This window comes from Salvelinus alpinus, chromosome 8, assembly GCF_045679555.1.
Source record: "Salvelinus alpinus chromosome 8, SLU_Salpinus.1, whole genome shotgun sequence".
NCBI lineage: Eukaryota > Metazoa > Chordata > Actinopteri > Salmoniformes > Salmonidae > Salvelinus > Salvelinus alpinus.
This window is the reverse complement of record NC_092093.1, coordinates 72,851,268-72,868,396: the sequence shown is the minus strand read 5'-3', so window position 1 is coordinate 72,868,396 and position 17,129 is coordinate 72,851,268. Positions and strand designations below refer to the sequence as shown.

Genomic DNA, 17,129 nt, shown 5'->3' with positions numbered 1-17,129 from the left:
ATACACTCTATAAACACCAACATGGTCAATTCAAACTAACTGAGGTTACAGTCCCATACACTCTATAAACACCAACATGGTCAATTCAATCTAACTGAGGTTACAGTCCCATTCACTCTATAAACACCAACACGGTCAATTCAAACTAACTGAGGTTACAGTCCCATACACTCTATAAACACCAACATGGTCAATTCAATCTAACTGAGGTTACAGTCCCATACACTCTATAAACACCAACATGGTCAATTCAATCTAACTGAGGTTACAGCCCCATACACTCTATAAACACCAACATGGTCAATTCAAACTAACTGAGGTTACAGTCCCATACACTCTATAAACACCAACATGGTCAATTCAATCTAACTGAGGATACAGTCCCATACACTCTATAAACACCAACATGGTCAATTCAAACTAACTGAGGTTACAGTCCCATACACTCTATAAACACCAACATGGTCAATTCTAATCTAACTGAGGTTACAGTCCCATACACTCTATAAACACCAACACGGTCAATTCAATCTAACTGAGGTTACAGTCCCATACACTCTATAAACACCAACATGGTCAATTCAAACTAACTGAGGTTACAGTCCCATACACTCTATAAACACCAACATGGTCAATTCAATCTAACTGAGGTTACAGTCCCATACACTCTATAAACACCAACATGGTCAATTCAATCTAACTGAGGTTACAGTCCCATTCACTCTATAAACACCAACACGGTCAATTCAAACTAACTGAGGTTACAGTCCCATACACTCTATAAACACCAACATGGTCAATTCAAACTAACTGAGGTTACAGTCCCATACACTCTATAAACACCAACATGGTCAATTCAATCTAACTGAGGTTACAGTCCCATTCACTCTATAAACACCAACATGGTCAATTCTAACTAACTGAGGTTACAGTCCCATACACTCTATAAACACCAACATGGTCAATTCAATCTAACTGAGGTTACAGTCCCATTCACTCTATAAACACCAACATGGTCAATTCAAACTAACTGAGGTTACAGTCCCATACACTCTATAAACACCAACACGGTCAATTCAATCTAACTGAGGTTACAGTCCCATACACTCTATAAACACCAACATGGTCAATTCAATCTAACTGAGGTTACAGTCCCATACACTCTATAAACACCAACATGGTCAATTCAATCTAACTGAGGTTACAGTCCCATACACTCTATAAACACCAACATGGTCAATTCAAACTAACTGAGGTTACAGTCCCATACACTCTATAAACACCAACATGGTCAATTCAATCTAACTGAGGTTACAGTCCCATTCACTCTATAAACACCAACATGGTCAATTCAATCTAACTGAGGTTACAGTCCCATTCACTCTATAAACACCAACATGGTCAATTCAATCTAACTGAGGTTACAGTCCCATACACTCTATAAACACCAACACGGTCAATTCAAACTAACTGAGGTTACAGTCCCATACACTCTATAAACACCAACACGGTCAATTCAAACTAACTGAGGTTACAGTCCCATACACTCTATAAACACCAACATGGTCAATTCAATCTAACTGAGGTTACAGTCCCATTCACTCTATAAATACCAACATGGTCAATTCAAACTAACTGAGGTTACAGTCCCATTCACTCTATAAACACCAACATGGTCAATTCAATCTAACTGAGGATACAGTCCCATACACTCTATAAACACCAACATGGTCAATTCAAACTAACTGAGGTTACAGTCCCATACACTCTATAAACACCAACATGGTCAATTCTAACTAACTGAGGTTACAGTCCCATACACTCTATAAACACCAACACGGTCAATTCAATCTAACTGAGGTTACAGTCCCATACACTCTATAAACACCAACATGGTCAATTCAATCTAACTGAGGTTACAGTCCCATACACTCTATAAACACCAACATGGTCAATTCAATCTAACTGAGGTTACAGTCCCATACACTCTATAAACACCAACATGGTCAATTCAAACTAACTGAGGTTACAGTCCCATACACTCTATAAACACCAACATGGTCAATTCAATCTAACTGAGGTTACAGTCCCATTCACTCTATAAACACCAACACGGTCAATTCAAACTAACTGAGGTTACAGTCCCATACACTCTATAAACACCAACATGGTCAATTCAATCTAACTGAGGTTACAGTCCCATACACTCTATAAACACCAACATGGTCAATTCAATCTAACTGAGGTTACAGTCCCATTCACTCTATAAACACCAACATGGTCAATTCAAACTAACTGAGGTTACAGTCCCATTCACTCTATAAACACCAACATGGTCAATTCAATCTAACTGAGGATACAGTCCCATACACTCTATAAACACCAACATGGTCAATTCAAACTAACTGAGGTTACAGTCCCATACACTCTATAAACACCAACATGGTCAATTCTAACTAACTGAGGTTACAGTCCCATACACTCTATAAACACCAACACGGTCAATTCAATCTAACTGAGGTTACAGTCCCATACACTCTATAAACACCAACATGGTCAATTCAATCTAACTGAGGTTACAGTCCCATACACTCTATAAACACCAACATGGTCAATTCAATCTAACTGAGGTTACAGTCCCATACACTCTATAAACACCAACATGGTCAATTCAAACTAACTGAGGTTACAGTCCCATACACTCTATAAACACCAACATGGTCAATTCAATCTAACTGAGGTTACAGTCCCATTCACTCTATAAACACCAACACGGTCAATTCAAACTAACTGAGGTTACAGTCCCATACACTCTATAAACACCAACATGGTCAATTCAATCTAACTGAGGTTACAGTCCCATACACTCTATAAACACCAACATGGTCAATTCAATCTAACTGAGGTTACAGTCCCATACACTCTATAAACACCAACATGGTCAATTCAAACTAACTGAGGTTACAGTCCCATACACTCTATAAACACCAACATGGTCAATTCAATCTAACTGAGGATACAGTCCCATACACTCTATAAACACCAACATGGTCAATTCAAACTAACTGAGGTTACAGTCCCATACACTCTATAAACACCAACATGGTCAATTCTAACTAACTGAGGTTACAGTCCCATACACTCTATAAACACCAACACGGTCAATTCAATCTAACTGAGGTTACAGTCCCATACACTCTATAAACACCAACATGGTCAATTCAAACTAACTGAGGTTACAGTCCCATACACTCTATAAACACCAACATGGTCAATTCAATCTAACTGAGGTTACAGTCCCATACACTCTATAAACACCAACATGGTCAATTCAATCTAACTGAGGTTACAGTCCCATTCACTCTATAAACACCAACACGGTCAATTCAAACTAACTGAGGTTACAGTCCCATACACTCTATAAACACCAACATGGTCAATTCAATCTAACTGAGGTTACAGTCCCATACACTCTATAAACACCAACATGGTCAATTCAATCTAACTGAGGTTACAGTCCCATTCACTCTATAAACACCAACATGGTCAATTCTAACTAACTGAGGTTACAGTCCCATACACTCTATAAACACCAACATGGTCAATTCAATCTAACTGAGGTTACAGTCCCATTCACTCTATAAACACCAACATGGTCAATTCTATCTAACTGAGGTTACAGTCCCATACACTCTATAAACACCAACATGGTCAATTCAAACTAACTGAGGTTACAGTCCCATTCACTCTATAAACACCAACATGGTCAATTCTAACTAACTGAGGTTACAGTCCCATACACTCTATAAACACCAACATGGTCAATTCAATCTAACTGAGGTTACAGTCCCATTCACTCTATAAACACCAACATGGTCAATTCTAACTAACTATCATTGTTATCTCAAAATAATCCATTGACCCAGTTTTGGTGTGAAATGACATAACTTTATCGTCTCCCCACTCCTGCTATGGTTTTGTCAGAGTTCGACCTCTATAAGATGTTTAAATTATTATAAGCTATTACTAAACTAAGTTGTATGTCTTTACAAATTAGCCCTGTATAAACTATGATATATGTATGTTTAGTCCTAAATCATTTCCTCCCCCATACCTTTCTCATGAGGGTTCTAGTCTCACGCTGTCCCAAGGCATATAGAGCTGGGGTTTCCTAACTTCATGTTGTTATTCCACTCAGTAGCTCTTATCTCCCCTATATTCTCTCTCTCTCTCTCTCTCTCTCTCTCTCTCTCTCTCTCTCTCTCTCTCTCTCTCTCTCTCTCTCTCTCTCTCTCTCTCTCTCTCTCTCTCTCTCTCTCTCTCTCTCTCTCTCTCTCTCTCTCTCTCTCTCTCCCCCCCTCTCTCTCTCTCTCTCTCTCTCTCTCTCTCTCTCTCTCTCTCTCTCTCTCTCTCTCTCTCTCTCTCTCTCTCTCTCTCTCTCTCTCTCTCTCTCTCTCTCTCTCTCTCTCTCTCTCTCTCTCTCTCTCTCTCTCTCTCTCTCTCTCTCTCTCTCTCAATTCAATTCAATTCAATTCAAGGGGCTTTATTGGCATGGGAAACATGTGTTAACATTGCCAAAGCAAGTGAGGTAGATAATATACAAAAGTGAAATAAACAATAAAAATTAACAGTAAACATTACACATACAGAAGTTTCAAAGCAATAAAGACATTACAAATGTCATATTATATATATACAGTGTTGTAGCAATGTATAAATGGTTAAAGCACACAAGTTAAAATAAATAAACATAAATATGGGTTGTATTTACAATGGTGTTTGTTCTTCACTGGTTGCCCTTTTCTTGTGGCAACAGGTCACAAATCTTGCTGCTGTGATGGCACACTGTGGAATTTCACCCAGTAGATATGGGAGTTTATCAAAATTGGATTTGTTTTCGAATTCTTTGTGGATCTGTGTGATCTGAGGGAAATATGTGTCTCTAATATGGTCATACATTGGGCAGGAGGTTAGGAAGTGCAGCTCAGTTTCCACCTCATTTTGTGGGCAGTGAGCACATAGCCTGTCTTCTCTTGAGAGCCATGTCTGCCTACGGCGGCCTTTCTCAATAGCAAGGCTATGCTCACTGAGTCTGTCTCTCTCTCTCTCTCTCTCTCTCAATTCAATTCAATTCAATTTTTTCAATTCAATTTGCTTTATTGGCATGACGTAACAATGTACATATTGCCAAAGCTTGTTTACAATGTAAAATGTCTCTCTCTCTCTCTCTCTCTCTCTCTCTCTCTCTCTCTCTCTCTCTCTCTCTCTCTCTCTCTCTCTCTCTCTCTCTCCATTCAATTCGATTCAAAGGGCTTTATTGGCATAGGAAACATAGTCTTACATTGCCAAAGCAAGTGAATTAAACAATAAAGAAAAGTGTGGACAAACAAAAAACAACATAACATCAACAAAAAACATTGCACTCAAATATTTATTCTGTGATTGCACTGTATTATTCCTAATAGATATGGGAGTTTATCCATGTTTAATTTGTTTGCAAATTATTTGTGGGTCTGTGTGATCTGTGGAAAATATGTGTTATTATTATTAGTAAGTTCTTACCTTTGGCAGGAGGAAGTGCAGCTCAGTTTTCACCTAATTTTGTGGGCAGTGGGCTGCCTATGGCGGCCTCTCTCAATAGCAATTTTGCGTCTGTCACAGTGGTCAGGTATTATGTTACGGTGTGTTCTCTGTTTAGGGCCAGATAGCATTCCAGTTTGCTCTGTTTTCTTTCTGGTTGTAGAATTGAACAGCTCTTTTCTGGATTTTTATCATTAGCAGGTCAAGTCCTAATTCTGCTCTGCCTGCATTGTTTGGAGTTTTCCGTTGTACATGAAAGATATCTTAGCAGAATTCGGCATGCAGAGTTTAACTGGGTATTTGTCGAAAATAGTCTAATTCACACACTTATCAAGATAACATCCCTGGTCATCCCTACTGCCTCTGATCTGGCAGACTCACTAAACACATGCTTTGTTTGTAAATGATGTCAGTGTTGGAATGTACCCCTGGCTATCCATAAGAAAAGAATATGGTGCCGTCTGGTTTACTTAATGTAAGGATTTTGAAATGATTTATACTTGTACTTTGACTTATTTTAGCAATTACATTTACTATTGATACTTAAGTATATTTCAAACCAAATACTTTTAGACTTTTACTCAAGTAGAATTTTACTGGGTGACTTTAACTTTTACTTGAGTGATTTTCTATGAAGTTATCTATACTTTTTCTCAAGTATGACAATTGGGTACTTTGTCCACCTCTGGGAAAAAGGCTATATAAATAGTAAAGTACAGATACCCAAAAAAACTACTTAAGTAGTACTTTAAAGTATTTTTACTTATGTACTTTACACCACTGGGAAGACGCCAGAGCTGATGATAATGTTCAAGAGTTTGTGGTCTGTATATTTTATCATTTCGTTTAGTATACCATCAACAACACTGGCCTTCTTGGGTTGGAGGGTTTGCATTTTGTCCTGTAGCTCATCCAATGTAATTGTAGAGTCCAGTGGGTTCTGGTAGTCTTTAATAGTTGATTCTAAGATTTGTAAATGATCATGTATATGTTTTTGCTTATGGATCTTTGTTATATATGGCCGAAAAAAGGTTAGAGAAGTGGTTTATTCATACATCTCCATTTTGTATGGATAGCTCTCCGTGTTGTTGTTTGTTTAGTGTGTTCCAATTTTCCCAGATGGGATTTGATTCTATGGATTCTTCAAATACATTGAGCTGTTTTTTGTCATGCTGTTTCTTCTTTTTTCTTAGTGTATTTCTGTAGAGTCAGGTTTTCTGGGTCTCTGTGTCTCTGGTTGGATAGGTTTCTCAATTTCTTTCTTAAGTTTTTACGTTCTTCATCAAACCAGGTTTTCTGCTAGAATTTGATATGTTAGCTGATATGTCAAATATTATATTCAGGCTTCCTACTGCTAAGTTTACACCGTCACATTTGCAGGGAAACATTTTGTCCAGGAAGTTGTCTAGGTTGGATTGAATTTGTTGTTGACCAATATTGTTTTGGTAGGTTTCTACACTACCCTCCTTCCAGCTATAGCATGCAGTTTGTTCAGCTTTGATACCTCATTGTTGAGTATTGCTCTGTTCAAGTAGATTGTGATTTTGCTGGGGTCTGATAGGGGTGTTAATTGGCTGATGGTGGATGTTCTGAGAGACTCTGAACAGTAGTCTACAGTACTACTGCCAAGGAATGAGCTGTAGGTGTACCTACCGTAGGAGTCCCCTCGAAGCCTACAATTTGACTATGTACAGACCCAGCGTGCGACAGAGCTGCAAGAGTTGTGACCCGTTTTTGTTGGTTGTTTTGTGGTAGTTGTGTCTAGGGGGGACACCTTCAGGGACAGTGCCTTCAGAAAGTATTCATACCCCTTGACTTTTTCCACATTTTGATGTGTTAAAGCCTGAATTTAAAATTGATTAAAGTGAGATTTTATGTCACCGGCCTACACACAATACCCCATCATTTCAAAGTGGAATTATGTGTAAGGACCCTCAGTCGAACAGTGAATTTCAAACACAGATTCAACCACAAAGACCAGGTAGGTTATCCAATGCCTCGCTAAGAAAGGCACCTATTGGTAAAGTAGATGGGTAAAAAAAGCATGGTGAAGTTATTCATTACACTTTGGATGGTGTATCAATACACACAGTCAATACAAAGATAGAGGCGTCCTTCTTAACTCAGCTGCCAGAGAGGAAGCAAACTGCACAGGGATTTCACCATGAGGTCAATGGTGACTTTAAAACAGTTACAGAGTTTAATGGCTGTGACAGGAGAAAACTGAGGATGGATTGTAGTTACTTTACAATACTAACCTAAATGACAAAGTGAAAAGAAGGAAGCCTGTACAAAATACAAAGCCTTATGTTTGGGGTAAATCCAAAACATCAAATCCCTGAGTACCAATCTTCATATTTTCAAGCATGGTGGTGGCTGCATCATGTTGTGGGTATGCTTTTCATCGGTAAGGATTAGGGAGTTTTTTAATGAAAATAGAAACAGAATAGAGCTAAGCACTGGTAAAAAACTGTTTCAGTCTGCTTTCCACCAGACACTGGGAGATTAATTCACCTTTCAGCAGAACAATAACCTAAACCACAAGGCCAAATCTACACTGGAGTTGCTTACCAAGACGACATTGAATGTTGCTGAGTGGCCTAGTTACAGTTTGACTTAATCGGCTTGAAAATCTAAGGAAAGACTTGAAAATGACTATCTAGCAATGATCAACAACCAGCTTGACAGAGCTTGAAGAATTTTTAAATAATAATATTGTACAATCTAGGTGTGCAATGCTCTTAGAGACTTAACCAGAAAGACGCACAGCTGTAATCACTGCCAAAGATGATTCTAACATGTATTGACTCAGGGGTATGAATACTTATGTGAATGAGATATTTCTGTTGAAAAAAACATGCCTTCACTTTGTCATTATGGGGTATTGTGTGTAGATACATTTACATTTTTTTATACATTTTAGTCATTTAGCAGACGCTCTTATCCAGAGCGACTTACAGTAGAGTGCATACATTTTATTACATTTTTACATACTGAGACAAGGATATCCCTACCGGCCAAACCCTCCCTACCGGCCAAACCCTCCCTAACCCGGACGACGCTATGCCAATTGTGCGTCGCCCCACGGATCTCCCGGTTGCGGCCGGCTGCGACAGAGCCTGGGCGCGAACCCAGAGACTCTGGTGGCGCAGCTAGCACTGCGATGCAGTGCCCTAGACCACTGCGCCACCCGGGAGACGTAGATGGGGGAGATTATATATATTTTTTAATCCATTTTGAATTTAGGCTATAACACAACAAAATGTGGAACAAGTCAAGGGGTATGAAGGTACAGTAGGTGCCTTCCCCCCGTGTGCTGAAGGTGTCAGGTTCTTGTCCAGCTCTGGCGTTTAAGTCACCACAGACAAGTACTTGTCCCTGGGCCTGGAAATGGTTGAGCTCCCCTGCTAAGATGGAGAAGCTGTCTTCATTAAAGTATGGTGATCCCCCCCCCCCCCCCCCACAGGATACCATAAGGAATCCCACGGTGAAGGACTACATTGACAGGAGTCTACAGGACACAGAGTTCTCCTCTAAACACATCCTCAACTTCCTGTACAACGGGCCAATGGAAGACAGGGACTACAACATGGACAACTTTGATTGGAGGAATGTCTTCAACTTCACAGACCAAGTCATCCGTATGATGAACCAGTATGGAGAGGTGAGCTGGTCAGGACTGGGACAGGACTAGTGGGCTGGGCTGGGCTGCAAGCTATGATACATTTCATTCACAATGGTGGGTTATTGACGACCACAAGACTATATTTTCGGAAACATAACCCTTGGTCTTTTGATTCATGGGTTTGATACTTTTTTTATAGCTTTTCACCAGAATCTGCATTGTCTTTCTCAATACAAAATGCCAAACGTCCAAATTCACAGGTTTTCTCCACAAGAAAATATTGAGCACAGTTCTCAGACCTGTTGCTTGTTGCTTTCTATAAACATGAATCAGTTCCAGACAACAACACCCACTCAATACACACTCTATGTGATATAAGCATACGATCGCTGTATGGCCTCTCAATGGCCTTCTAATTTGCCCCTTACTAAAGACATGTAAATCTGCTCAGGAGGGGGAGAGGGAGAACAACAAGCAAAGCTGTCAGTCTCTTTTGTACCCTACTAATCTAGTGGAGGGTAGAAAACCCACCCGGGCCTTTCTCCCGTCACTGTCTCTCCGAGGACACTCCATCTGAGTAGGCCAAACTGTGTAACTCACCCCTCGACCCTCAAAGCACTTTGGGAACAGTTCAACTCGCCCCTCGCCCCCTCGATACTAATCAGCGTAAGCAGGTAAGGCCTCTTGCCCCAAGGGTGGCAGAATGGGGTAAAATGGCACCCTGGTCCTCACTGTGTGGATCGCATGGCCCCTCTGTCTTTATCTTCCGTGAGGATAACAGCACTTCAGTGTGACAGAGTAGACCGGCCCGATTTAGCCCAATTCGCTACAGCTGTCAGTCTGACCACCTTCTTTCAGCTCCGCCACAATGAACGCAGTCTACGGAATCCGATGGGCTTGTGTACAGCACAGCAATGGCATAGTCTGATTGAAGAGTGTAGCAACAGTTTTGTCATTGGAGGCTATTAGGGAGGGGTGATGCTTTGCAAACTAATGAGTGTGTGTGTATGGTTTGTTATGCAGTCTTAATGAGTGTGTGTGTGTGTGCACGTCTGTGTGTCTGCATGTTTGTGCGTGTGCGTGTTTGCGTGCATTCCTCTGCATGTGTGTGTCTTGGTGGTTCTGCTTGTCTCAGTTCTTCCCCCTGGGCCCATGCAGGGCCTCCATGGTGGTAATAGGTAGTGTTTTGTTGAATGGCTCAATCAGATGAGGAGCAGCTGTAATAGGAGGCCTGGTGGTAGGTGTCAGAGTAGATGAGAGTGGATCTGAACTCGGGCCCCCTAGCCAACACTGGCCTTGGGGGCCCCTGAACCCCCCCCCCCTAGCCCCCTGGATGGGAACCCATGTCCAAGTCCACAGTCCACAAACACTGGTGGCCCCAATTAGGACCTGATGGGGTGGTGTGTGTCTCTCTCTGTGTGTGTGTGTGTGTGTGTGTGTGTGTGTGTGTGTGTGTGTGTGTGTGTGTGTGTGCGTGCGTGCGTGCGCATGTGCGTGTGCTATTCTTCCTCATATAGAAACCAAAATGCCCCACAAATGATATTCTTCCCCCTCCCAAATTCAAGTTCATGTTAATACTGTACCTACATGGCAGTCAAGGTACGGTGCCTTCGGAAAGTATTCAGACCCCTTCACTTTTTACACATTTTGTTATGTTACAGCCTTATTCTAAAATTGATGAAATCGTTGTTTCCCTCATCAATCTACACACACTACCTCATAATGACGAAGCAAAAACAGTTTTTTTGCTAAAATAAATAAATAAAAACTGAAATATTACATTTACATAAGTATTCAGACCCTTTACTCAGTACTTTGTTGAAGCACCTTTGGCAGCGATTACAGCCTCGAGTCTTCTTGGGTATGACGCTACAAGCTTGGCACACCCATATTTGGGGAGCTTCTCCAATTCTTCTCTGCAGATCCTCTCAAGCTCTGTCAGGTTGGATGGGGAGCGTTGCTGTACAGCTATCATCAAGGATCTCTCTGTACTGCCCCGTTCATCTTTCGCTCGATCCTTACTAATCTCCCAGTCCCTGCCGCTGAAAAACATCCCCACAACATGATGCTGCCACCACCAATCTTCACCGTAGGGATGGTTCCAGGTTTCCTCCAGACGTAACTCTTGGCATTCAGGCCAAAGAGTTCAATCTTGGTTTCGTCAGACCAGAGAATCTTGTTTCTCATGGTCTGAGAGTGTTTTAGGTGTGTTTTGGCAAACTACAAGTGTGCTGTCATGTGCCTTTAACTGAGGAGCGGCTTCAGTCTGGCCACTCTACCATAAAGGCCTGATTGGTGGAGTGCTGTAGAGATGTTTGTCCTTCTGGAAGGTTCTCCCATCTCCACAGAGAAGCTCTGGATCTCTGTCAGACTGACCATCGGGTTCTTGGTCTCTCCCTGACCAAGGCCCCTCTCCCTCGATTGCTCAGTTTGGCCGGACGACCAGCTCTAGGAAGAGTCTTGGTGGTTCCAAACTTCTTCCATTTAAGAATGATGGAGGCCACTGTGGTCTTGGGTACCTTCAATGCTGCAGAATTGTTTTGGTAGCCTTCCCCAGATCTGTGCCTCGATACAATGCAGTCTCGGAGCTCTATGGACAATTCCTTCGACCTCATGGCTTGGTTTTTGCTCTGACATGCACTGTCAACTGTGGGACCTTATATAGACAGGTATGTCTTTCCAAATCATGTCCAATCAATTGAATTTACCACAGGTGGACTCCAATCAAGTTGTAGAAACATCTCAAGAATGATCAATGGAAACACGATGTACCTGAACTATATTTTGAGTCTCATAGCAAAGGGTCTGAATACTTACGTAAATAAGGTATTTCTGTATTTTATTTTAAATACTTTTGCAAAAATTGTACAAATCTGTTTTCACTTTGTCATTATGGGGTATTCTGTGTAGATTGAAGATAAATCTTTTTTTTATTTTTTTTATACATTTTAGAATAAGGCTGTAAGGTAACAAAATGTGGAAAAATTGAACGGGTCTGAATACTTTCCAAATGCATTGTACATAATCCATGAATTTCTTTCCACAGTGTCTGATCCTGAATAAATTCTCTGGGCTGAACGATGAGGAGCAGATGACCCACAGAGCTCTGAGTCTGATGGGGGAGAGTAAGTTCTGGGCTGGCCTGGTCTTCATGGACACCTACCCCTGGACCACCAAGGTTCCACCCCACGTCCGGTTCAAGATCCGCATGGACATTGACGCAGTGGAGCGCACCAATAAGATCAAGGACAGGTAAGTCCTTGATATAACTCCCTAATGAATGAGTGGATTTTACCTTACCTTACGTACTCATCAGGGTTACTTTCAAGATCATGATGCTTATATGAACTGTTTTGCAACATAAGCAACTCTTACTTGAAATGGGATTAATGGGATTTTCAGGTATGGTGCCCAGTGTGGAATTTGTCTTTGTTAGGTAACTTAGTGACAAACATATCCATTTAAAAACAAATCCATTTCCAAATGCTTAAATGCAGATCAAGCCCTCAGATATACCCCTCTCTTCCTTATTTCTCTCCCTCTGGCCACAGATACTGGGACCCTGGTCCTAGGGCCGACCCCGTGGATGATCTCCGTTACGTGTGGGGGGGTTTTGCCTATCTACAGGACATGATAGAGCATGGCATCATCAGGACTCAGACCGGCAAGGACTGGCCCCTCGGTGTCTACCTACAACAGATGCCGTACCCATGCTACGTGGACGACCTGTGAGTGACACACCTTAAGACACAAATACCAACCCAAGGCCTGCATTTAGAAATGGCATTTTTTGATGGTCATTTCTCATCGATTACCCCCATCATTTTTATATTCTCTCTCTCTATCTTCCCCCCCTTTCCTGTTTTCGTCTTCTCTCTCTCTTTTCCACTTTTCCTCTTTCCCTTTCTTTTCTCGTACCACCTCTCCTCCTCTAGCTTCATGCTGACATTGAACCGGTGCTTCCCCATCTTCATGGTGCTGGCGTGGGTCTACTCAGTGTCTATGACCGTGAAGAGCATTGTCTTGGAGAAGGAGCTCAGGCTCAAAGAGACCCTGAAGACCATGGGGGTCACCAATGGGGTTCTTTGGGTCACATGGTTCATAGACAGCTTCCTCATGATGGCTGCCAGCACTTCCCTGCTCACTGGGATCATTATGGTCAGTCCTAATTGGCTTCAAGTTGTAAATGACCAAAATGGCTAGTTGGTCAATGATTAATATTAATTTATGTCATAGATCAGAGCCTCTCAGAAGGCTGCTGTTTTGAATGTACTGTTGTGACCTCTAGTGGAAGATTTGGGAAATAAACTAGAATTTTTTACTTTTGTCCCCCCAAATTTTGTAACAATCACTTATATGTGATTTCAATTTGTAACTTCTCCTTTGTGCATGAAGCAAATAAGGACTCTAACTCTAAACACTAACAAAACCAATTCAATTCTTTATTCTGTCTTCCAGGGTGGTAAGGTGCTGAACTACAGCAACCCTCTGATCCTGTTCCTGTTTCTGCTAACCTTCACCACGGCCACCATCATGCAGTGTTTCCTACTCAGTGTCTTCTTTAACAAGGCCAACCTGGCTGCAGCCTGCAGCGGTATCATCTACTTCACTCTCTACCTGCCCCACATCCTCTGCTTTGCATGGCAGGACCGCATCACCAAGGATGACAAGATCATGGCGGTGTGTAACCTCCAAATAAGTCCCCCTGGGACACATGTACCTATCTTCATTCTTTACTCTTCTAGCTGCGTTTCAATATCCACACTAACATATCACTTATCAGTTTATATACATGCTCATATATCACATATCAGCATGAAGAAATGTGTTGGCATTCGTTCTAAGTGATACAGTATGTTAGCATGGACATTGGTACATACTGTAGCTTCTGACTCCTGACTCCAGACATGTTTTTGCTGTCTTACACCTTTAAAAAGACTAAAATTTCATACAGTCAGTTCAGATAACCATCTCAACAGCTAACATCAGTTGATGTTCCTTCCGTGGCCTGTCTCTCCATGTCTGTCCTCTCAGAGCCTGATGTCCCAGGTGGCGTTTGGCTTTGGGACAGAGTACTTGTCCCGTTATGAGGAGCAGGGTCTGGGTCTGCAGTGGGACAACATCCAGACCAGCCCTCTGGAGGGGGATGAGTACTCCTTCCTCACCTCCATCTCTATGATGGCCCTGGATACTGTACTCTACGCCGTCCTTGCCTGGTACCTCGACAACGTCTTCCCAGGTAACCACCATGCTATTAGCCTAGGTACCAGTTTGTGCCATCATGCCACTCCTTGTCATGCCATGTTTGGAGTCGACATAGCATCGACATGACATAGCACGAACAGATCTGGGACCAGGCTATAATGCTATGACTCATGGCAGAAATGCATATAGTAAGTATGCCTAAATCAGTTACAAAAACTCATAATGAACGTCATAGAAGGAGTAATGTTGAAACTCAGCACCAGTTGGTTACTTTTGTACTGTTGGAGTTGATATTCATAACTATTGGTCTTATTTGATGGTTGGATTCTTAAACCAGCACCGCCTCTGTGTGTATTTCTGTTCTCCTATAGGGCAGTATGGAATTGGTCGGCCATTTTATTTCCCCATCCTGCCCTCCTATTGGCTCAACTCCAGACCCCCAAAGCCAAAAGAGTTGGAGAAACCCAGGTTTGACAACCTGGTAAACCAGGCTGAAGAGAAGCAGAAGACCAATCATGAACCAGGTGACGAACAGAAGACTACGGCACCAGATGAGGAGCTGCCATCCTGCAAACACCAGGACAAACGAGAGAGGCTGGGGAAGGGGAAAACGGAGGAGGAGGAGGAGGAGGAGGAGAACAAGAAGAACCAGGAGGAAAAACAAAATGGAGAAAAAGAGGGTAAAAACACATTCAAATAAATCCACTTGTCTTCTAAAGAAAATAACTAAGTGGATTTTTTTTTAAATATGTAAGTATCAGGGCCATGGACTCTTTGTCTCAGTCCAGCATCTCTGATGAATCGCTGATGAGGTTTGAAACAATAGAGCTCTCTCCCTCTCTCTCTCTCTCTGTGGCCTGCTTGCCTGGCCCATAATGCTTAGCGGCAGGCAGTGTGTGGGAACCCGCAGTCCTTGAGTGTGTTTGCTCTCCAGGTCGGGTCTCAATACAGACTGACACATTGGTACATTTCCCTCAGTCAGAGTTAGTTAATATGTGATTCAGCTCCCGTTTGGTTCGCTCCCTTTCACACAGTCAGAGTGGCAGCATTCCTTTCCCCTGATTTCACCTTCACTGTTTGCCATTGTTTTTCTTAAGACATCTCATTCAACGGTGTATCAGCAACGATTTGTCAGATTGGGGCTATAAACAGTGACTAGATAAAATAACGTCTTTCAGGTCGTGATGCAATGTGGTGGAAGGTCATGTGATGTTGCTATTTTTGTGAGGCAAAACAGCTTTGTTACAGTTATTATTCACTATCAGCACCGACAAACAACATTATTTCATAACCCTGTAACAACTGTGTAACAGTACACCCATTCCAGCCTTATCAGTGTACACTACAGTGTAGATGTTGTATAAGATGAATGACACACTATAATACCCTGACAAGGTAAGCTTGTTGTTCACATCTATCTGATTGTATTGATTATATTGGATTCTATCTATTAATTGTATCAGATTTTGACCTCACAACTCCTATCCCAATGACCTTTAACATCTGACCTCCAACCTCTCACCTCTCCCACCAGGTCAGCCCAGCCATGCCTACTTTGAGGGGGAACCGGCAGGGCTGGTGGAGGGTGTGTGTGTTCAGAACCTGGTGAAGGTGTTTGGTAGGGGACAAAAACCTGCGGTAGACGGACTGAGCATCACCTTCTATGAGAGCCAGATCACTGCTTTCCTGGGGCACAATGGAGCTGGGAAGACCACCACCATGTATGTCACCCACAGTCAAATGATTCACAGTTTGACCATCTGAATCAGTTCAGGCCCGTGTTTCTCAACCTGTGGTACCTTCTATCCCCTGGGATACCTGACCTATGAGCAGGTTCTTTGGGCAGAATGTGATCAACCAAAATAGATTGAGAACCACTGGTTGGGGGACAGCTTTGTGACAGTAGGTGTAGTGACTATGACTGTGACATCTGGCCATGTGACTCTGTCTGTCCTCTACATCCTCTGTCCCTCTGTGTGGTCTCCACCAGGTCTATCCTGACGGGGATGTTCCCCCCCACCTCGGGGACAGCCTCCATCTATGGGAAGGACATCCGGACAGACATGGACACCATCAGGCACTCTCTGGGCATGTGTCCCCAACACAACATCCTCTTTCACCAGTATGTGACCCCTTACAGTGCCTGCTCCCTCAGTGGGTTAACGAGTCATATAGACACAAGGAGTGATTAGATGTGGTGATGCATTTGTCTATTGTCTTTCTCTCCACCATGTCCATGTCTCTCTCTGCACACTTCTTTTCTTTCTCTTTCCCTCATCCTCTCTGTCCATCTCTCTTAGCCTCTGTCTCTTCTCTCGCTCGCCTCTCTTTCTGCGTTAGTGCGTGGGGAGGGGGAGGTAAGGTGGGGGTACTTCCTAAACATGTCTAATTTATCTCTGTCTATGGAGATTAAGATGTTGTTCTGTGTGTCTACAGGTTTAATAAAGACTATTTGGTTTGATGTGGGTATGTTGGGACAAGATCATAATGAAACAAAAATGTCATGCAAAAAGAATGTAGCTGAGTGATTCATAAAATTCCAACTTCCTACTCTGCTGGGGTGTTCCCCTCGAAGGAGCACATTCAGCACAGTGCAGCTGCTCACCACAGTCTGTCTGTCTGTCTCTCTCTCTCTCTCTCTCTCTCTCTCTCTCTCTCTCTCTCTCTCTCTCTCTCTCTCTCTCTCTCTCTCTGTCTCTCTCTCTGCCTCTCTCTCTGC

The 17,129-nt window shown here is 42.4% G+C and overlaps 1 protein-coding gene across 3 annotated transcripts in view; it reads left to right on the top strand.

Annotated features, from left to right (window-relative positions):
- The window catches only part of LOC139583666 (retinal-specific phospholipid-transporting ATPase ABCA4-like), a 96,007-nt gene that overhangs the window by 47,014 nt on the left and 31,864 nt on the right, over positions 1–17,129 (top strand). For 2 of the 3 annotated variants that reach the window (XM_071414993.1, XM_071414991.1), the window contains exons 12-20: positions 9,047–9,244; positions 12,252–12,457; positions 12,757–12,933; positions 13,141–13,363; positions 13,664–13,885; positions 14,240–14,444; positions 14,782–15,090; positions 15,945–16,131; positions 16,401–16,532. In XM_071414993.1, the coding sequence (XP_071271094.1) occupies positions 9,047–9,244; positions 12,252–12,457; positions 12,757–12,933; positions 13,141–13,363; positions 13,664–13,885; positions 14,240–14,444; positions 14,782–15,090; positions 15,945–16,131; positions 16,401–16,532 (1,859 nt within the window). The remainder of the gene's footprint in view (positions 1–9,046; positions 9,245–12,251; positions 12,458–12,756; positions 12,934–13,140; positions 13,364–13,663; positions 13,886–14,239; positions 14,445–14,781; positions 15,091–15,944; positions 16,132–16,400; positions 16,533–17,129) is intronic. The other variant, XM_071414992.1, reaches the window with a different exon arrangement.